The sequence below is a fragment of the Pteropus medius genome, unplaced genomic scaffold, assembly GCF_902729225.1.
Source record: "Pteropus medius unplaced genomic scaffold, Ma_sr-lr_union100, whole genome shotgun sequence".
In the NCBI taxonomy this organism is placed as follows: Eukaryota; Metazoa; Chordata; class Mammalia; order Chiroptera; family Pteropodidae; genus Pteropus; species Pteropus medius.
Window position 1 is genome coordinate 76,288 of NW_024355128.1, and position 22,000 is coordinate 98,287.

Sequence of the window (22,000 nt, forward strand, 5' to 3'; positions counted from 1 at the left end):
CTGGGAATAAAATCACATAAACCATTTTTTTCCACTTTCCTGTCAATCACTCAAGTTTCAAAGGCCAACAAAAAGGCAAGTGATTGAGTAAGAATAGGTTGCACAAGATGAAAGCACCCTTCCCTACAGAAAGGCCACCCCAGTCCCACAGAGCTTGGGAGTTTCACACCATTAAGTAGAATAACCAGCACCCTGAAATGCTGGCACCACAGCCCAGACTTGGAGGTACCATACAGATGCCGGGCCATTAAGGCCTCAGGCTAAAATTCCCCCAAGGCCTGCCTGAGAAAAAGGTCAAGATCCAGGCCTATCTGAGGGAGGGGAGCCTGACAGTGAGGACAACAGACAAGGGAGGGGCTGGAACTCCACACTGTTGTCTCCTTCCTATTAATCCTCTCAGAATGTGGATATTACCCGAGAACCTGAAGAAGCCTTGGACACTGTCCCCACCTACTGAGTCCTTCCCAGGAGACTAAATTGCCTTTGCTCTTGGTTTCTTCTATCCCAGGACCTCCTGCTTTTGCCTTTGCCCACATGCTTAGGTACTACCAAGCCACTGAGGAAGTTATGGCCTAAGCCTAATTTCATCCTCAGTGAGATCTCTGCTTTCAGCAAAGACCTGCAGCTCCAGCCAGGTCCCTGTTTACAGTCACAGCCAAAAGGCTGTCTAGCTCTGCATAGAGCTTTGTCTTTCTCAGTTCTTGTTTTCTAAGCGTTTTCTCTTTTTCTCTGCAGAAGAGAAGCCATTGTGCAGCCTCCACTGTCCATAAGACCTTGTCTTTGAGATGTGGCCCTGGTCCTGTGGTGTGGGGATTGTGAGGCCTTTCTAGAGGGACAGGCTATGGGTAGCATTTCCAGAGGTGAGAAGGGGGCCCTGTGAGCAATGTGGATAGGGGTATGAGATCTTCTTTTTTATACAGGAGACTTTGATACCTAGCTCAGTGTTCTCTGCTTCTACTCCTGCCCCATCCTGGAGTTATTTCATTTTCCACATGGATAATACAACCAACACCCTGGAGTCCCAGCAACATCATCTCTGGGAATAGTTATCTCCCCTTCAACCACCCATTCTCTGAACCTTGTCATTACCTGGAATCTTACCTCTTGTCTCCTTAAATGTAACTGTCTGACCATCTACACTCTTTCTCATTACTTCATCTTTCAGCATCACTCCAGGACACCTAGCAGCATATCTTTCACATGAATCACTTAAATGACATTTAGAAACCATATTAGTTCTTGGACCTCATTAACACTCATGTTTACCAATTGCTCCTTTATTTCCCAATCCATTTAGCCAATCAACCCCCTCTTCCGCCTGTTAAAAGATGATTTATCCTTCAGGCTAGAACTGAGGTCGTCTCTCCCATACAGACATGTTGATCTCTCCCCGAACATAGGGAAAAATGGGAGCACATCTATTTCACTTTGCAGTTTCAATGTTTATTTCTGATACCAAAACTTGACAGCACACGAGGGGAAAAAAGCAACAGACAAGGAACATCAAATAAATTTATCTTGCATGCCACTTTCAGTCAATAGGATGTGGCTCTCTAGATAGCGGCGTTTAGAAGGACTCCGAGGCTTCAGCCTCACTCAGGGGAAGGACTATTGCAACTGAATAGCAATATCTGTGAACATAAGAAATAAAAAAAATTAAAGATCTATATATATGAAATAGTAATAAATATAAATACTAAACAGTGCTTCCCTATACTATTCTCATCTCCCCGCCATAGGTTTCCTATGACTCCCAGCTTGTGCACATAAATACATTCACACATACCCTACATCTCCCAATGACCCAAGGTGCCCAAACCAAAGTGATATACCTACCCAACATCTCACTCAACCCAGAAGAAACCAATGGCACCAAAGTTGGCAGCAAAGTTGGCAGTGGCTGTACCACCAGGGCCAATAATGGGGCCAGTAAAGGTCTGAGGAAATCTGGAGCGGGCATTCTGGTGGTATCTGGCCCAGAAGGTAAATGGGATTCGGGACCAAGGATCTCCAAAATCTCCTTCTTCATCCCAGGTCAGAAGCTCAAACTCAATGTCATCCCAGCTCCAGGGCCCAGATACGGCTTCATCTCCAATCCCCATGCGGGTTCTCGCCTCAGCCCGGGCCTCAGCCTCAGCCGCAGCAGCATCCAGAGCATCCAAGGCCTCATCTGCGGCCTCCATGAACTGTGCAGTCCAGTCGCGAGGGTCTCTCTTCTGAACCTGAGATAAGGAATAGAAAATAAAACAAAACCCATAATAGTATTAGTTAATATTTACGAAGCACCTACAATGTATTTAACACCCTATTTTGTGCTACTGTTTGCTTAATAACATCAAATACCATTAGTAATGCAGCATCTACCATGTACAATACCTAAAATTTCATTCCTGCTCTGGACCATACCTAGCCAGTCACATCTCACCCTTTGACCCATCAAGTCTGAAGCAGGTCCTCTTTTACCTCTGCAATGAATCTCAGCACCTTCATCTTGCTAGTCTCATGATAGGAACGGAGGCCCCAGAGGAACTCATACTCAGGAGGGTTGCTGTTGGGCACTCGTCTATAGTCCAGGTACCTTGGAAAGAGCAAGAAGATATTTGTTTCTATCAAGGTAGAATGGTAGTCCATTAATGCCTAATAATCCTAGACTTTGAAACTCCAGGTAGCAATGCCCGCTCCCCCAAGACTCATTCCTAAATATGATGAGCGTACTGACCCTCTTAATAATCAGGCATTTGAATTCCTATGTTGGTGTTTCTACACTTAGCAGTCTCCTAGAGCTCCAAGAAAGGCTTATGTAGGGCCATAGAAAGGACGACACTTAATCCCACCTTGTCACAGTTCTAGCTCCAGGTTCTTATAATCTTCTCAGTGAGCCACAGATAGGCCCAATGCAATGATTACACTGCAGTGCAAAAGCCTCAACCAGGCCCTGCCTTGGAGATGTCTACTATGGGAATGGTGGACAAGCTTTGCTTGCAAGATAACTAAACTGCAGAAAAATTCAACCACAAGGAGTATACTCAATAAATATTTCTGAGTGACATGTGTTTCTGTATGCATATGTATAGGTATAGTTAGTGTAAGAAATGAGCACGGGAAGGACTTTCTGAGGCTGACTAGCACACTGAACTCATGAGGACCAGACAAATCTCCTTAGGCATCACTTACCTTTGTTTTACAAACTCATAAGTGAGAAGTTTCCTTAGATCTCCAAGGAGGGGATGTCTCACCCTAATAGTAAAAAAAAAGGAAGCCATAAACAGAGACTATGACATTGCCCAAAGAGCTTTCCAACACAGAAGTCAGAGATGAGAGAAGAGGCAGAGTTCAGGACTATTTCTCTATCTACCTAGGTCACATTCTTGGGCTCAGTACCTCCCCACAAACCCCTAGACCACCAGGCTGATAAAATCCTGGGACCATTCTCTATTGTCAATGGATGGTATGAACAGGCAAAAGACAAGAGAGCCCAATCATACCCAGGACGCAGCCCCATCTTGCGTAGTGCCTCCCAGAGGACAGCTGCAATGAGAGGCAAGAGGAGACAAGAGACAAAAAATGAGCATGGAAATCAGGCTGTAGCCAACGCCTAGCTGCAGATCCAGCCACTCACCTTCACTGGCACGGTTGCCATTCATGAAGATGACGCCCAAAATCACTAAGAGGAGACCCAGCTTGGGTGTGTCTTTGGTCCTAAAGGAGTACAAAAAGAATATGCTTTCAGCAGCCATTTGTACAAGACATCCCAGGCAGCTTACCCATCTAGCTTCCCCAGTATTCCTCGGCTAGGGGATAATTCTACCCAGCTCTGCCAATGACCTGCTATGTGACCATCAACCTTGGACCCTGACATGCTCCCAGAAAAAAAAAAGCACCACTGAGAAAGGCAGTGTTCCACCTCCTTTCCCATCTTACGTTCCCAGTATGCCAGCCAGGGACTCAGGAGTACTGATGAGAATATACAGGTGTTCTTCCTTGTCAATTTCCTTGAGTTGAATCCCAAATTTCTACAGGGAAAAGAAAACAGACTATGAAATTACAAAATCTAGCATAAGCTACCCACACTCAAGTTGTTCACCTTCCTGTGAGACTTGCTCTAAACTCCCAGTAAGAATTCCATGAATCTTTGAAATCAAGACTTTCCCCATCATTCCTTTCTCTTAGGGCTGCCTTCTTACCTTCTCCAGGACAAAGCACGCACGTTCGATGATTTCTGGATAAACATCAGTGTATTCACGGATGATATCCCTCAGCATTTCTGTAGGAGAGAGGAGGGAACACCTGGGCTGAGCAGGGGCCACAGAGCTGCAGCTCCTTTGCCAGCCCTGCTGGGAAGAGCAGTCAGTGTCCTCAAGGGTGAAAAAAGGAAGAATCAGCCATGGAAGGAGGGGACTGAAGGAGAGGGGTAGGTAAGGGCAAAGACCTGGAAGAGGGCACTGGATACCTACCTGAGCGCTTGATGGGCACCTTTGTGTAATCTTTAAGCATCAGGTACTTGACCAACTTATTTGCCTAGAAGGGGAAAAAGAAATCTTTAAAGTTATATTTACAGAAAACTTAGGTTGAGTTATAGAAGGAAAGATGACAAAGAAAAGAACAAGAGAGAGGAGAAGTGACTGGGGAGTTAAAGGGCTTACTCTTTCCTGAAGAAGGGCAACATCTCGGGGCTGTGAGGCACCCAGGTTCTGTGAGGCACGTGAGTTGGGAGAGGGGCGCAGGTTTGGTGAAGGTCGCAGGTTCTGCCAGTCAGGTGGAACTGGCCAATCGGTGGGGATCCAGTCAGGTGGAAGTGGCCAATCCGTGGGAAGTGGCCAGTCGGGTGGGAGTGGCCAGTCGGGTGGTAGCGGCCAGTCAGGAGGGCCTTGCCAATCTGTAGGACCCTGCCAACCTGGTGGGGTCTGCCATCCAGGTGGGGTCTGCCATCCAGGTGGATTCTGCCAAGCCAATGGGTTTGGCCAGACAACTGGGCCAGGCCAGACAATGGGATTTGGCCAGATCACTGGGTTCTGCCAGATCACTGGGTTTGGCCAGATCACCGGCCCTGCTTCTCAAGCATCCGGCTTTGCCAGGCCAGGGTTCTGCCTAGCTGGGGGCTCTGACGTACAGGGGCTCACCTGGCTGGCTGGTTTTGCCAGCCTGATGGGTTCTGCCAGGCCAATGGGGTCTGCCAGAGCACATTAGGGGGTGCGCCAGGTGGGTTCTGAGTGGTAACTGGAATCGGTGCAGACCTCCAGGTCCCTGAAGCCAGTGGGGCCCGCCTCTGATCCCCGCTGCTGTTCTCTTCCACATTCAAGTTATTAATCTGCATCATCAAAGAGAAGGAAGGTCCAGAGTCACCAGGTGTTTGTGTCCTCACCCCATCTTTTCCAGGAAGGTCTCCTAAAACCCTCACCTGTGAGTGACAGCCCGACCCACTAGCCAATTGTCACCCTGAGTCCTGGGCTTGTCTTTCACTGTCTTCCAAGCAGGAGTTTCATCTCTGAACCAGGCCAGGAGCAACCCAAGGGTGGGGTTTGAAGCTGCTCCTCTTCCACTGGCTCTGCTTATACCACCCTGGATAAGTCACTCAAGTCACTTCGCCTCTCTGGGACTTAGTTTCCTTCTCTGTAAAACTGAGGCTATGATCCCTAACTCATATGAGGTACCTTGAAGATTTAAAAAGTGAGATAAGCTGTGTGAATGTGCCTGGCTCAAGATCTAACACATGGAGACTGCTATCAAAATGAAAACTGAATTACATACAGGATGTATATATTATGTCTCATCTCGCATCAGTCTGTGAACACTCAGAGGGCAGGAATTATCACATTCACCTTATCATCTCTTATAGTCTAGCTGAACACAGGCAGATATTGACATAAATACAGACATAGATAACTCTATATATTTGTTTTTAGAACAAATAACCTCAGAGAAGAGAGAGCCCAAAGCAAAGTGTAGCTAGCAGGGATCTCACCTTGCGGGTCCTCTTGCCCCGAATTATAGTCCTGGACTCCAGATTCTGAGCCTGGGAACCATCTGCTGATGTCTGTGCAGCTGCACCATCAGATTCAGAGGTACCTGGGTCGGCCTCTATGTCAGCCTGGGAAGTGGCCATCTTGGCCTGGTTAACATTCTGGGTCTGGGTATCAGCCATTGTGGCCTTAGTGGTATCATTCCAAGCCTTGAAGGCTGTCTTAGGCTGAGTGTTGGCCATCTCACTGGCATTGAGAGACTGAGAGAAATTGTAGGTGGCATTTGGGCCCACCTTAGTAGTGGCATTCTGGGTCTTAAAAGCCATCTCAGAATTGTTGGCAGTTAACTCACTGGTGGTTGCTGCCTGGGAAAAATCATAGGCAGCATTTGGGCCCTTTGGGGTGGCTTTCTGGGTCATAAAGGCTGCCTTAGGCAGTGTCTCCTTGGCATTAACAGCCTGAGAGAAATCATAGGCAGCATTTGGGTCTTTTGTGGTGGCATTTTGAGCCTTAAAGGCTGTTTTAGGCTTAGCTGCAGCTGCTGAAACCTGATTATCAGCCATCTCACTGGCTTCTGGGGGCTGTGAACTCTGGGGACTAGAATTCAGTCCGCAGGCAGCTGCTGGGGCCTGGCTGGTAGGTGGAGCCTCCGAGATCTGGATGGCCTCCATCAGGGTCTGCATAAGCAAGGTGCTGTCTTCTACGGAGGCCTCAGCCTGCAAATACAGGGGGAAAAATTAAATCTCTGGGCCTCCAAAGCAGGAACCAAAGGGTAGGCAGAGCAGTGCAAGGGAGGTGCAGTAGGGTGGTTGGTGCTTAAAGAGGGCTGAGGCAGAGATGTTGACAGCTGGCGAGGGACGAAGGAAGGCAAGGGAGTAGCAGTAGTAACAAATCAACTGGCAGGGGCTGATTGGGGCAGGGGCTAAAAGAGGTGGGGTGAAAGAGGAGGAAGTGAAGTGGAACTGTAAGGATCAGGGAATGAGGTTAGAGCAGAGTAGAGCCTGGACTGGGGACAGAGGGTGCCACCGCGAGTGGATCTGAGGCACAGCGGGGTCGCAGAGAGCAGGGAATGAGGGAGAGACGGAGGGTGGAGTTAGGAGGTTGGGGGAGGGGGTGGCAGACTGCTCTACAAACGTCAGGACTATGGGAAAAATGGTTCCTTATCCAACCCGCATTATCTGGGCAGATTGCCCTGACTACTAACAGGGTCTCCCCTTTCTCTGAGCAGGGACTGATGGCTGAAAAGGGACGCCCTTCCCCCCTCGATAAACCCTGGGAATTTGAAAGACGACAGTATCTAGCACGAAGAGGGCAAATCGAATCTAGGCGTTTGGGCAGCTAGGGGCCCAGGGGGAACTGTCGGCTGGGGAAACGGGGAGAAGGAGTGGAGATCTCACCTGGAAGCCGAGGAGGCCCGCACCACAGTCCATTTTCTGAGCCATGGCTCCTGTCCCTCTGGCAAGAGCAGAGCCTGGGGGGAGGTGTGGAGGAGGAGCCGGGTGTTATACTACGGAGGGCGAATACGAAGAACCATATTTGTGGGTGGGATGGTTGGGGTTTGATTGTGGGGACAGGTGAGGTGCTGAATGTGAGGAAAACGCGTTGGACCGATGTAGGAAATGTGAATGGGTGTCCAAATGGAGGTTCTGAATCTCAAGAAGCTACTGACGGGAAGAAGCTTCAAATCGGAGTTCAAAAAGCATGTAAGAGTTCTGAATCTAGAGGGATTGGGTTGGCAGTCGTACTTGGGAAATTGAATGGGTTTCGAATAAGGAAGAATCAATCAATCGTATTAACAGTGCAGATCGAGGTCGAGAAATCTGGAGATTTGACGATGGAAGGATCTGGAGAAACGAGGTTCTGAAATAGTAGAGAGGGGTGGAATCGGGTTTGGGGAGTGAAAAGGGGACCAGAATCTGGGGTAAAAGAATAGGATGAAATGGGGGCCCGCAATTAGGGGCAGATGCCCGTCTGGGGCTAATTTCACCTTGCCTCAGGCCCCAAACTCCAACCCCTCGTTACTCTTTCTTCACGACTCAGAGGATCGGGGTTGCAGTGCTCGGCTCTCAGCAGCCGCACCCTCTCCTTGTCCAGGAGAAAATGCCAGCGCGGCAGCTAGAACGACCCCGCCTCTTCGCCTAATATACCACCCACCGCCTCGCATGACTGTGCGCATGCGCAAGAGCAGACCGACCAAATAAGAGTCCTAGCCGCTTTCCCAACAAAAGCCTCCTTCTGAATACCATGGTGCGCATGTGCAGCGGGAGGCAGTGCCGCCCCTTTGCCAACACACCACCCCACCACCAACCAGGTCTACAGTATACAACACTCCCTCCCCTTCCTCAACATCCCCTCCCCAAAACAGATGCACTGTGCCTCTAGATCCCACCTCTTGCCCTACACAACAGCTCCTTACCTTTTCCGCAATGCGTCTCGGTTCTATCCCTCCCCTCTTAGGGCCCCTCCTGTCAGGTCGGCAAGCATCTCCACCCCCTAGCCCAGCACCGCTTAGGTCACTATTAAGCAGGTCTCGATGTAGGGTCTCTAACTGCAACAAGTGCTAGGCTTTACTTAGGGGCTCAGGAAAAGGAATGCCAGAGAGGATACACTATTGGAGGTAGGAAAAGTCTGCTCGCCACGTGACTCTACATGATCCCCCTCAAAAGCTCCCAGACTCAAAAACATTAGCTTCTTTCTTGCCCTTTTGTGCAGTTCCAGCCTTGGGGTTATTTTGTGTGTGGAGGCAGGGAGGAGGGGAGGGAAGGGCACAACTTGTACATCACAGAATGATCTTTGCTAGGGCTTTTTCTCCTTAGATGCTCTGGGAGGCAAAGGTCTCCATTTTACAGATCAAGACGCTGAGGCATAGATACACTTCATGAACCAGACAAAGGCCACAGAACCAGTAAACAAAAAATGCAAAATGTGGGCCTGAGTCTCTTCCTAATTCCAAAACCCATGTTCCAATAGCGCGGGACTGAGACACCCTCCCCTCTTCGTTTGAGTGATAGCCCCACTCCCCACCCCCCTTCCCTTTCAACATCTGTCCCAAACAAGATAAGTTTGTGTTCTCTGAGACCTAAGCTCCTGCTCTGCACCTAGGAGGACACAGGTAGAGGTCTCCAGCCCCACCCTTGCCTACTCTACCTGAGTCCATCCTACACGGAGTAGGGTTCACTCCAGCAAACTTTTTCCTACCTCCAATAGTGTATCTTCTCTGGCCATTTTTTTTCCTGGGCCCCAAAGTGCATGAGCTTAGCAGGAGCCTAGCACTTGTTGAAATTAGAGATTCCACAGAGACCTCCTTAATAGTGACCTAACTGGTGCTGGACAAGGGAGTGGAGATGCATGCTGACCTGACTGGAGGGGCCATGAGAGGGGAGGGATAGAATAGAGGCCCACTTCAGAAACAGTATGGAGCTGGTGTATGAGGCAAGGGGCCCACTCCCCACTCTGACTGTCAGGCCTTTTCTCGTGAGTGGCATAAACACGCTGTCCCTGAGGCCTTCGTGGCACCTGTTGGAGCAGCCGGGACAATCGCTTGTGTGTCTGAGCCATGGTGAGCCCTGATTCAGAGTAAATGTTTGTCCTGGTTCCTTCCAGGGCAATTCCTGGGATAAAGTGCTGGGCCAGTCTGTCACTAGCCATGTGAGCCCACTCAGGTCACTCCACTTTTCTGAGCCTGGCTTCTCAATATGCAAAACGGAAGTGCAAGGAGCACTTACTGGGGTCCTGCCCAAGGACACACATGCCCCGGTCCTTCCAGAATGACTGGAGAGACTCGAAAAGGCAGAAAATGACATACAGATGTGAGGTGACCTAAACTGAACAGATACTTTCCAAAAATCAAAGGCAGATCTTTGTACATTTCACATTTGTTCTGGCATCAGCTCCTGCCAGGAGTTTAAGTGTGAAAGGAAGCTAATGCTAGGGAAAGCCCACAGTATTTGGTCCCCAAGGGCCAACATCAATTCTGCCTGGCTGGATGACTTCCCTCATCTGTTGCATAGCAACCTTCCCTGTCAGCTGCCTGTTTTTCCTCAGCACTTCCTCTGTAAAGTGTCTGCAGTGGGACGTGATCAGACTCAGAAAGGTCTGAAATACCATTTTATATGCTGCTTCCATATCTATATCTCCAGTCTTGACTTGGCCTCTGAATCCTAGATCCATAATCCAACTGCCTACATCACTTCTTCAAGTGGATATGTCTCTATTATCTTTTCTTAAAAAAAAAATTATTGAGGTAACATTGGTTAGTAACATTACATAAATTTCAGGTAGTGTTTTCAAAATTAACAGGTCACAAACTGATTCTTCTATATATTCTCTTCATCAACATTGTGTGTTTCTCCTTTAGTCATGTCCTTCTCTCCACATTAGATTAAAAGTCTTTTGAGGAGATGGATTTTTCTTTGTTTTATTCATTGCTGTATCTCCAGGGCCTTGAACGATGCCTAGCATATTTGATATTCTCAAAAAATATTTAATGAATGAATGAATCCCACCATCCACCCTTTTGCTCAAACAAGAAACCTGAGAAGCATACTGTTTTTCTTTCCTGTGATGAATTCACTTACTTTTTCTCATTATACAAATATTGCATATTAATTGTTAAAAATTCAAATGTTACCTAAATATTTTAGAAATTAAGTGAACATTACTCCAAATCTCACCACCTTGAGATAACTGCTATTAAGATTTAGACATAACACTTTATGCATATTAATTCTTATATAAATGGAATTATATATGCCATATTTTAAATCACGCTTTTGCTTACTGCCTCCCACTCCTTTCTTTCACTTCTACCCTCATCTGCCAGACATGCATTTTAACAACCATTTTTATATCCTTCCATGTTCAAAAAGTCATCTTTTGTTTTATAAAAAATAAGATTATAAGCACTTTAATGCATCCGGCTTATTTTAGTTAACGCTAGCCTAACAACGATTCATTCTTTAACATTGCTGCATAATATTTCATAGATAGGGATGTACCACAATGTATTCAATCATTTCCCCACTGGTGGTCATTTATTTTGGTTTCAGGGTTTTTTGTTTGTTTGTTTTTGTTTTTGGCACATACAAACAACAATGTGATAAAATACTTGTACATATATCCTTATATTTTAATGCTTAATGTTTTTTATTCCTATGACATCAGATGCCTGGGAGTAAGATTGACATACTCTATAGCACTTAGTATTAAAATCTTTCCAATCTCTTTGCCGATCTGATGTGTGTTTTACTGGTTCTCTCTGTGGTTTTAATTTACATTTCTGATAAGTAGTGGAACACATATTCATATATTAATAGACCTATTAAATTTCTGTTGTGAAGTACTTGTGTAAATCTTTTACCTATTTTTCTTGTGTTGTCTGTCTTTGTCTTACTAAGTTTTAGGACTTCTTTATACAGTCCTACAAATGCTTATTGAAAACCCTTAGGGCTAGATATATTTCAATTTTTCACATATTAGTAAGATAATACAGTGTGTATACTCTATTACATAATAGTTACAACTGCAAAAGCCACAAAGGCCAGATATTCACTTTTTCACATTCCCTTAGCAGGTAAGAGAATATGATCTATAGGATCTACCACTATGGCAAGGCCCTAAAGACCACCCTTGGATTCAATGATTTGTAGGACTCATAGAATTCAGAAAAGGTGTTATATTCATGGCTATGGTTTATTACAGTGAAAGGATACTGATTTAAATCATCAAAACTAAAAAGCACATAGGGCAGAGTCCAGGACAAGACCAAGCATGAGCTTCCAGTTGTACTCTCTCACTGGAGTTGTATGGCCAGTGTTTAATTCTCCCAGCAAGATGTGTGACAAACATGGAAGCTTGCCTGACTCTTGGTACCCAGGATCTTACTGGGAATCAGTCTGTAGGCATGAGACACCTGAGTGGCTGACCTTAGTTACTTAATCTCCAGCCTATGCAGAAGTCAAACTAATACCACAAAGTCCAAGGCCCCACTATAAATTGCACTGTTAACGTAAATTCTCTGCTATGGCCCAAAGCCCCAGGTGAACAAAGACACTCTAATCTGGTAGGATAGTTTAAGGGCTTAGAGGTTATCTCCCAAGACTTTGTCAAGAGCCAGACCTTTCTTTGGAATGTGCAAAATTTTTTGTGGAATACACAGGCTTTTAACATCCCAGACCTGCTGAGTCAACTCTTTAACTGCACAAACAGTCACAACTCCAACCTAACACTTGGTCAGAAAGTATTGATTCAAAGATGGAAAGATGGAATCCAATGCCATATCTATGGTGGTAGAAGCAGCAGTCACTAGAAAAATCCATTTTCTAGGAGCAGCATTGGTAGCAGGGCCAAGGGCAGCATCTATTCAGTGTTCAGTGGTGGCAGTGACTGGCTAATACGTTTGGCATAATCTTTGAAATACAGCTGTGCCAGAGGCTCTTAGTAAATTAGTTTATTAATTCTACTACTTTAAACAATTTTTAGAAGCTTTTTATTTTTAAATTATAGATACACAGGAAATTGCAAACATATACAGAGAAATCCTATGTACTCTTCAGCTGCTTCCACCAATGGGTACATCTATATAACTATAATACAATATCAAAACCAGGAAATTGACATTGATATGACATGCGTGTATAGTTCCATGTCCCTTTATCCCATATAAAGGTTTCTATGGTAATCACCACAGCAATCAAGATACAAAAGTATCCTATCACCACAAAGATTTCCCTGTACTACCCCTTTATAGTCACACTCACTTCTCTTCTCTCCACTATCCTTAACCCATCGCAGCTATTAATGTGTTCTCCATCTATGTAATTTTAATATTTTAAGGTTATAAAATTGGAATCATACGTTACATTTAGAGTCAGATTTTTTTTTCACTCAGCATAATGCCTGTGAGATACATTCAAGTTGTTTTGTGTATCAATCATTTGTTCCTTTTTATTGCTGTACACTATTCCATGACAGCTGTATCACAGCTGGCTTAACCATTCACCCACTGAAGGACATCTGGTTGGTTTCCAATTTGGGGCTATTATGAATAAAGCTTCCATAAATATTTGTTTACAATTTTTCTGTGAACTTAAGTCCTCATTTCTCTGGGATAAATGCCCAAGAGTGCAATATGCTGGGTTGTAGAATAAGAGGATGTTAGTTTTATAAGAAACTGCCCAACTTTCCCAGAGTGGTTATATCATTTTACATTCCCACTAGCAATGTGTGAGTGATGCACTGTCTCCAAATCCTTGTCAGCATCTGCTGTCAGTACCTTTTAGCCATTCTGATAAATGGGCAGGGATAACTCGTTGGGGTTCTAATTTGCATTTCCCTAATGGCTAATGATGTGAAACATTTTTACACATGCTTATTTGCCATCCATGTATGCTCTTTAGCGAAATGTCTCTTCATGCCTTTTGCTCAGTATCTAATTGGATTGTTTTTTTTTTATTATTCTTTTTAGTGTTGAATCTTGAGTTTATATATTTTATGCATGAGTCTTTTGCCAGATATGTGGCTTGTAAATATTTTCTCTCAGTTTGTAGCTTGTCTTTTCATCCCCTTAACAGAGTCATAAAGTAACATTTTGAGGAGTCCAGTTTATTGATTTTGTTTTCCTTTTAAAGACTGATTTTTATGTCATTTCTAAGAACTCTTCAGCAAGACCTAGGACCTGAAAATTTTATCCTATGGTATATTCTAAAAGTTTTATGATTTTAACTTTTATATAGAAGTCTATCACACATTTAGATTTAATTTTGAATGAGAAGTAAGGTTTAGGCCAAGGTACATTTGGCGAGATTTAGGTGGCAGGACTATGGATATCTAGCCATTTTAGCACAATTTATTTAAAAGATAATCCTTCCATTGAATTATTTTTGTACCTTTGTTACAAATCAGTTGACTGTACTTGTGTGTGGCCTATTTCTGAGCCTTCTATTCAATTGATCTATGTGTCTATTCATCCACCAATATCATACAATCTTGATTACTGCAGCTATATAAGAGTCTTGAAATTTGGTACAATTTTATTCTTCTTTTTCAGAATTATTTTACCTATTATTCTAGTTCTTTTGTTTTTTCATATATTTTGGAATAATCTATATCTATAAAACATCTTGCTGTGACATTGATAACAAATACATTCAATCTGTATATCAATTTAGGGAGAACTACCATCTTTTCTGTGTTGATTCTTCTAATCCATGAATAAAGTATGTCTCTCCTTTTATTTTAATCTCTATTAATTTTTTCATTAGAGTTTTGTGCTTTCTGCTGTTGTTGGGTGGCATGTTCTATAAATATTGATCAGATGTTGAATTCTTCTGTATCTTTGCTGATTTTCTCTCTAGTTGTTCTATTCATTGTTGAGAGATAGATGTCGAAGTTTCCAACTATATGTGTAGATTGTCTATTTTTACTGTCAGTTCTATCAGTTTTTCTTTTGGATAATTTGCATCTCTGTTGTTTGCTGTTTACACCATTAGGATTGCTATGTATTCTTGGTAAATTGCTGCCTTTTTTTTTTGTTTTATGTTTTTTTCCCTCTATTTTTCACTTCTGTTTTACTCATATTTTAACTTCCTGTTAGTTAAACTTTTTTTGTAGAATTCTGCTATGGTCTGAAAGTTTGTGACCCTCCATAATTCATATGTTGAAATCTTAATCCCCAAAGATGATTTAATTAGGTGGTGAGCCTTTGAGTCTGTCTAGGTCATAAGGGTAGAGCCCTCATGAATGGAATTAGTGCATTATAAAACAGGCTTTAGAGAGATCTCTAGCCCCTTCCACCATGTGAGGACACAGCAAGAAGGTGCCAGCTATAATCCAGCAAGAGGGCCCTTATCAAATGTGACCACACTGGTGCCTTGATCTTGGACTTCTCAGCCTCCAGAACTATGAGAAATAAACTTCTGTTGTTCATAAGTTATGCAGTCTGTGGTAAGTTGATATAGTAGCCCAAATGGATTAAGACAAATTCTATTTTGATTTATCTATAATGCTTTTGAGTATATAAATTTGCATAGACTTTCGTAATGGTTGCTATTGGTATCACGCTATATAATATGTAATGCACAACAGTCTACTTGTGTCAATACTTTACCATTTTAGAGAAGTACAGAAACTTTAACTCTGCTTACATTTTTACCAACATTTATAATAGAATTTATATTTATAATTTATATTAAATATAATTGTTTCAAATATTTCTTCTACATAAATTGAGAACTACAGTGTTATAATTCTTGCTCCAATTATCAATCTAGAGAACTTGAGAGGAAAAGGAAAGTCTATATATGATGAAACATTACTCAGCTATAAAGAAAAATGAAATCCTATTCTTTGCCACAACATGAATGGACCTAGAGGTGATTATACTGTGCGAAATAAGCCAGAGAAAGATAAATACTATATGATTTCACTGATATGAAGAATCGAAGGAACAGAAAGAACAACTGAATCGAAAATGACCCACAAATATAGAGGACAATTAGGTCATGGCCAGAGGGAGTGGTGGGCTGGGAGAAAGTGGTGAGAGGTTGAAGAAATACAAACTGGTAGTTGATAGAGGGTCAGAGAGTTAGGGAGCACGGCATAGGGAATGCAGATAGCAGTGAGGTAATGGCTATGTGTAGAGCCAGAGGGAGGGTAGAGTAATCAGGGGGATTGTTTCAAGGACTATATAAATGTGTAATCAATGTATTGTATACTTGAAACTAATGAAACAATTTCTTTTAAAGTCTATTATGTTTACTCATATTTTACTTTTTGTTGTTCTTTATTCCTTACTGATGGTCCAAGATTCTTTCTTTTATCATTTCCTGTCTTTTTTTAAGAACTTCCTTTAGCCATGCTTTCAGAACAGGTAGGCTAGTGACAAATTCTCTTTAGTTTTCCTTCTGAAAATGTCTTGATTTCTTCTTTATTACCGAAGAATATTTTCATTAAGTATATAATTCTAGATTGACAGTTCTTTTCTTGAAGCACTTAAAAAATGTTGTGGTCTCCATGGTTTCTATGAGAAATCTGCTGTCATTGGTTTGGTGTTCTCCTATAGGTAAAGTGTCATTTCTCTCTCTGGTGGCTTTCAAGATATTTTTATTTCTGCCTTTAGCTTTCAGAAGTTTGACAATGATTTGTCTTGATATGAATTTCCTTGACTGTACCTTGTTTGGAGTTTGCTCAGCCTCTTGAATCTATGAGATCATGTGTTTTTACAAATTTGGGAGATTTTCAGCCACTTTTCCATCCTTCATCTTTCTTCTTCTGTGACTGTGATGATTCTTATGTTAAATTTTTCATAATAGTCTGAGTGCCTGAGGCTCTGTTCATTTTTTATTTTCAGTCTATATTTTTATCTTTTGGTCAGATTGGATCATTTCTATTATTCTTAAAGTTCACTGATTCATTCTTCTGTCATCTTGTCAGCTGTTGAGCTCATCTACTGAGGTTTTTTCTTTTTAAGTTCTCTTATCAATTGGATTTTTCAGTTATTAAATTTCTTTTTGATTCTTCTTTATGTTTTCTATTTCTTTTGGAGACTTTTTACTTCTTTATTGAGATTTTCTATTTTTTTATTTGGTTTAAGGATGCTCACAATTGCTCATTAAAACATTTTTATGATTGCTGTTTAAAAATCCTTGTTAGATGATTCTAATATCTCTATCATCTTAGTGTTGGTGTTGTTGACTGTCTTTTCTCATTCAAGTTGTGATTATCATAGTCCTTGATATGATAAGTGATATGATTGAATCTTGGATATTTTGCTTACTATGAGGATCTGGATCTTAATTAAATCTCCTGTTTTATTACTTGTGGGTGAAATTCCACATACCTATTCAGCCTCTGTCGACACCTGGGAGGGACAGGTCCTTGTTACTGAGGGCTAAGTGAGAGTTCTAGCTCCATGTTAAGCTTTTATTAATATCATCTTGACTGGGAGAGACCTAGGTGCTTAATTACATGGTGAACGGGTACCATTGTTAGTGCCAGGTGGTGATAAAAGAAAACCCAGGGAACTCACCATCAAGTCATGCCTTGGGAGCCAAGACCCCTAGAGAGTATGCCATCTTATCTCCAACTTTAAGGGTTTTCCCAAGTTTGGTTTATATATAATGCTCAGGGAAAAATAGGGAAAAGTACATTTACACCATTTACCCCTTCCTGCTGGGAGCATAATTCCCCAATTTTAGTGCTTTTAAAAAAATTATAACTATTGGGATTTCTAATGTACAATCATACTATAAGAAAAAAGAAATAATTTTATGACTTCTTTTACTATATATAGCACTTATTTTGTTGTCTTAGATGATTTCTTTCCATGGAAATCTTTAGTAAAAGGTGAAATATTTACACGATCTGAAGAAAAACCAGAGTACATGATTTCTTGAAACATCAATTACAATATTGGGTAATAATATCCATAAGTAACACCCCTCTCCTTTTCCTAAAATGACTTTACCATCGCATTTCATCATTTAGAATGTTTGTTGCTTTTTCATAAGTAGTTTTTAAAAATCATATTTTGTAGTTTCTTTCTCTTCCTATTTTAGTTACAATTATTTATAATGCCTCCCTCTGCCTTATTCCCAAATCTAATCCATCAGCCATTTATGCTGATTCTACCAGTTTAAGTACACCTTGATTCTATTCTATTCTCTCACTTTTCACCATCTTGTTGTTAAAGGGAGCATGAAGAGGGAGAAATGAAGAAAGAAAAGTCAAAAAGAGAGAGATAAAGAGAAGAGGGAGGAAGGGAAGAAAATAGGGATAAGAGAAAAGATCAATGAAAATAGAAGTTGAAGTAAATGGAATTATTAAGATAAATAGAAATAAGAGGGTGGATAAAGAATGGATACTAAGTGGGAAAGAAAAAAGCGGGAGGAAAGAGAATAAAGAAGTAGAATGCAGAAGGGAGAAGAGATAGGATGGAAGAGAGTGACAGGAAGATGAAAGGAGATAGAAAGGTTAAGGAGTAGATGAAGAAGAAAGGAAAATAAAGAGGAGGAAGAAAGAGAAGAGAGTAGAGGAAGTCACTAGGGAGAAAAGAAAAGCGTTTGAAGTAAGAGGGATAAAGACAGGATGAGGAGGAGAAGGAGGAGGAAGAGGAAGAGGAGGAGGAAAAATGATGTAAAGTCACCTTACTAATGGCAGATTTCATTCTGCAAAAACAATGTTGAATGTCAGTTCTCTTTTTTTTCCCCTCAAATACCCAGTTCCCTTTATATTTGGTACCCATAAAAGTATCAGAGATCACTTCTCACATGATGTCACTCTTGCCCTGAGATAAAACCACTGCAGGTTTTCAACTAGCCATGTGCCCCACATTTTGAATATATAAATTTGTTTGCTATACTCAGCATTTATCACATCCTTTTAGCTGCTGGTTGTTCATCAGGTATGGATATTACCTGGCAGATTCAAGTATGCAGGAAATGTAATTTTTCTTTTTCTCTGCAACTCAACTTAAATTCTATATCAAGTTCCCAATCTATTGAGTGGTTGAAACTTGATCTCTAGCAGTACGGAATTTCTCTCACTTCTTTCTTTGGGGTTGTGACTAAGTTATGGGATCTTAGTGTCAAAACATCAGAATGGGTGATATTGTTGAGCATCATGTATCCATGCTGGTTCACCAAAGTCTGTCCAAGCAGGTAGCTGTTGAGTTGAGCCTCATTCTTTACTACAAAGTCCCCTTGGGGCCTGATGCTCTCTGAGTGTGTCATATGCCACTCATACACATGGGAAATATTTTGGGACTCCTATCATATGCTGGATGCTGTTCATCTCTGTGAGGTTGTCTTTGCCTAACATATTCTTCTTATACTCCAATGATACCCCTGAGCAGAGGGAAACTATGGGAGGAGGCCTAAGGTTAAGAATGCCTATAGACACCACATAACCAATTCTATTTTTGTAGTCTTGTCCTCTCCTGGCCTTACCCAGGAAGTGAGGCACAAGGCCACATTGCCAGAGGATCTTACAGAAATATCTGGGGTTTCTTCCCACCCCTGGAATAAAGGGCCTACAATATCTACCAACTCCTTGCTTATCCCTGCTTTTCTTCCCAACAGAGTCAATGTGAGGCTGGAGATAGAGCCCTGAAAAAAAGCACTAACATGAAAAAGCTGGATGAACTAAAAATCAATGACTTTTCTTGGACCCGACAGAGAAATGAGGTTTCAGAGCAAACCACCTTCCTGAAATTTGAAAGGACAGAGTCACAGTCAAGATACGCTTACCTGAAGCAGAAGCCATCAGAGCCATAAACATGTAGAAACACTTAAATGATAATTTTGACAAAGTGCTGGAGGCTGAGTGTGGACTAGAGTGAGAATGAGAAACTCCTGGGAGTGGATGTTGGGAGGAAGGAAGCACACTTTCATGGGCTTTACTTCTAGGAATCTCACCAGGTTCTCACTGCAAAGATTCAAGAAAGACACCCTGTGGCACTAGCAGGACTACGGGAAGAGTCCCTGTGAACATCCTTGTGAAATATGCCCAGGGACTTCTCCATAACAAAGACTGACTTTTCAGGAAGAATGACTACCAGAGCCTGTCTCAGAGCCAAGCAGGAAGAATATTCGTCTCACCTGCTTTCTTGTCTCGCCTGATGTGGGGGCAGGAACAGGGCAGGAGGGGGAATGGGCATACATGAAGAAATACTTATAAAGGTCACAGGCCCACTAAAACAGTGAAATTTAATTGGAATATTACAAAACACTCATTTTCCTGCATACCATACCACCACAACAATAGAGCTTCAATATAACAGTGGGTTATAGTTGAATGAGTTGCAAGGCAAAGACTCTTTAAGGAAGAGTATTTAAGGAAGCCCAAACCAAGAGAGGAGACAAAATTAAGGACACTAGATGAATAAGGAGCCTCTGACACGTACTGCTAAAGGAAACTTTAAACAAGGCCAAGTCCTAGTAAGATTAACATATATCTCTATACTAGTGGCCTAAGAAAAAGAACGAAAAAACAAAACAAAACAAAACAAAAACAAAAAAAAAACAGAACACTCAAGAATTGTTGGACAATTTCAAAAGATGCAAAATATGTATAACTGGAACATCAGATGGAGAAGAAAGAGAAAATGGAACAGAAGAAATATTACTAATAATAATAGCTAACATTTTTCCAAAATTAATGAAGATAACAGATAATTGACTCAAGAAGCTCACAGAATACCAAATAGGTAAATATTAAAAAATTTACACTAAGGCACATCATATTCAAACTGCAGAAAACCAAATACAAAGAGAAAATCTTGAAAGAAGCCAGAGGAAAAAATACCTTACTTATAGTGGACCAAGGATAATTATACAAACTTCTCATTAGAAATCATGCAAGCAAAAAGAAGGTGGTGTAAAATATTTAAAATGTTAAAAGAAAAAAGGCTACAGACCTAGATTTCTGTCTACTAAAAATATCCTTTAAAAGTGAAAGACAAATAAAGACCTTCTCAAATAAAAACTGAAGAAATTCATCGCCAGTAGATCTGCCCTGTAAGAGGTGTTAAAAGATTTTCTTCAGGTAGAAGGAAAATGATACATGGAAGAAACTTAGGAACTACAGAAAAATAGGAAGCACATTGGTGGAGGATAAAAGAAGCTTTCCTTCAAAGAGGAAATCCAAACTCTATTTATTAGATAAAATTGGGATGCTTTGATCAAAGGAAATTTGTAAAATACATTTTTCTATTATTAAATAACTACAGGAAATTCTCAAACAAACATATAGCAAGGATAAAAATAAAAGGATGGAATAAATTATGGCACATAATTAATAAACAAAAGATGTATTAATATCAGACAGTATTTTAAGTTGAAACATTATTTTAGATAAAAAGTTCACTATGTGATATAAATAATATACAAATCATAATTTAACAGATGGGCAAGAAGAAATCATAGCATGATTATAACACCCTTTTCTAACTGAATGACAGAATAATTATATGAAATAATGGGTCCTTCTTGAAACTTCTACATACATTCTACATATACATTGAGGTCCCAACATAAAGTATTATGGTGCCTCAAAACAAGCACTACAGAATTCTTAAATCCCTCTTCTATGTTTTCTGGACTGGAGCTATCTTGAATCTATCTCCTTTATTTACATATATGAATTTACATATGTGAATTTAAAAATAAATTTTAAAGTATGCCTACTAGATGCTATATATTGTGATAACTGCTAGAGTAATAATGATGAGCAAAAACACATGTATTACCTACATTGGAGGACTAATGGATCTCAGTCTAATATACATAAATTTGAGTCCAGTCAGACTTGCACAATTTTAAGAAACTTTAGTGAGTTTTTGTTGCCAATTTGCATCATGAGATCAGGCAAAGTGACATCTCCAGATTACATCAAATGAATTTGGCATAAACTTCACTAGGTTACATCTTCCTTCATATGCATGATTCCCTTCCAGTTACTTCTTCACTCCCATCACCACAGAAATGAACATTTCATTAATAAGAAGGTTATCAGAAGAGACAATATAAAGACATCTGTAAGTAGCACCTCCAAATCATGGTTTAAGAATATTTGTTTGATATCTCATTTGCCTCTGGAATCATATACCTCTGCCATTTGCACTGGAAAATTCAGAGGTATATCTGAATGTTCTCATATATCTGGGATATAATTTAGTTCTATATGTGTCCTCAAGGTTCAGCATCAATATAAAACTTGTGAATTGCTTAATTTGAGAATTATGAAGAATTAACGATAACTATAACTGATAGGAAGCTGGACTTAGATAAGTGGCTATATACTTCAGCTTATGGCATTTTCTGTTTCATTTATGAAACAAGGATCATCTGAAAAACATTGGGGAAACGGTCCATACCAACTCCGACATTGCATACACCTACCCATGGGTGCCATGGCAATTAATATACTCCATCTGAATCTGTTTTTAGCACATAATGTTACATCACAATTATTTTGACATAACAAATTCTATGACATTAAAAAGGCTTTGTAAATTTCTTTATAACTGTGTAATATCCCATGAT

General features: G+C 41.3%; 1 protein-coding gene, 1 long non-coding RNA gene and 1 pseudogene across 2 annotated transcripts; 1 reads left to right on the plus strand and 2 right to left on the minus strand.

Moving 5' to 3' along the window:
• Positions 1 to 1,421: 1,421 nt before the first annotated feature.
• Positions 1,422 to 7,981, minus strand: MAGED1 (MAGE family member D1). The gene is made up of 14 exons (XM_039857234.1): positions 7,948 to 7,981; positions 7,358 to 7,431; positions 5,963 to 6,676; positions 5,147 to 5,308; positions 4,644 to 5,042; positions 4,455 to 4,518; positions 4,185 to 4,264; positions 3,922 to 4,013; positions 3,620 to 3,699; positions 3,486 to 3,528; positions 3,175 to 3,237; positions 2,464 to 2,578; positions 1,837 to 2,222; positions 1,422 to 1,631 (listed from the first exon to the last, which is right to left on the minus strand). The coding sequence occupies exons 2-13, from the start codon at positions 7,400 to 7,402 to the stop codon at positions 1,845 to 1,847; spliced, it is 2,235 nt and encodes a 744-aa protein (XP_039713168.1). The 5' UTR covers positions 7,403 to 7,431; positions 7,948 to 7,981; the 3' UTR covers positions 1,422 to 1,631; positions 1,837 to 1,844.
• On the plus strand, positions 7,427 to 21,141 carry LOC120598429 (uncharacterized). Its single transcript, XR_005651591.1, has 2 exons — positions 7,427 to 7,663; positions 19,037 to 21,141. It is a non-coding gene; the product is annotated as an uncharacterized LOC120598429 (long non-coding RNA).
• Positions 17,237 to 17,340, minus strand: LOC120598437 (uncharacterized; annotated as a pseudogene).
• Positions 21,142 to 22,000: the final 859 nt, after the last annotated feature.

Coding starts and splice junctions, on each gene's coding strand:
- MAGED1 (XM_039857234.1), bottom strand. CDS start 7,402: ATGGCTCAGAAAATGGACTGTGGTGCGGGCCTCCTCGGCTTCCAG. Junction 5,043..5,146: donor CATTGGCCTGGCAGAACCCA/TCAGGCTGGCAA, acceptor GAAGCAGGGCCG/GTGATCTGGCCAAACCCAGT. Junction 4,265..4,454: donor GGTGCCCATCAAGCGCTCAG/GTAGGTATCCAG, acceptor TCTCTCCTACAG/AAATGCTGAGGGATATCATC.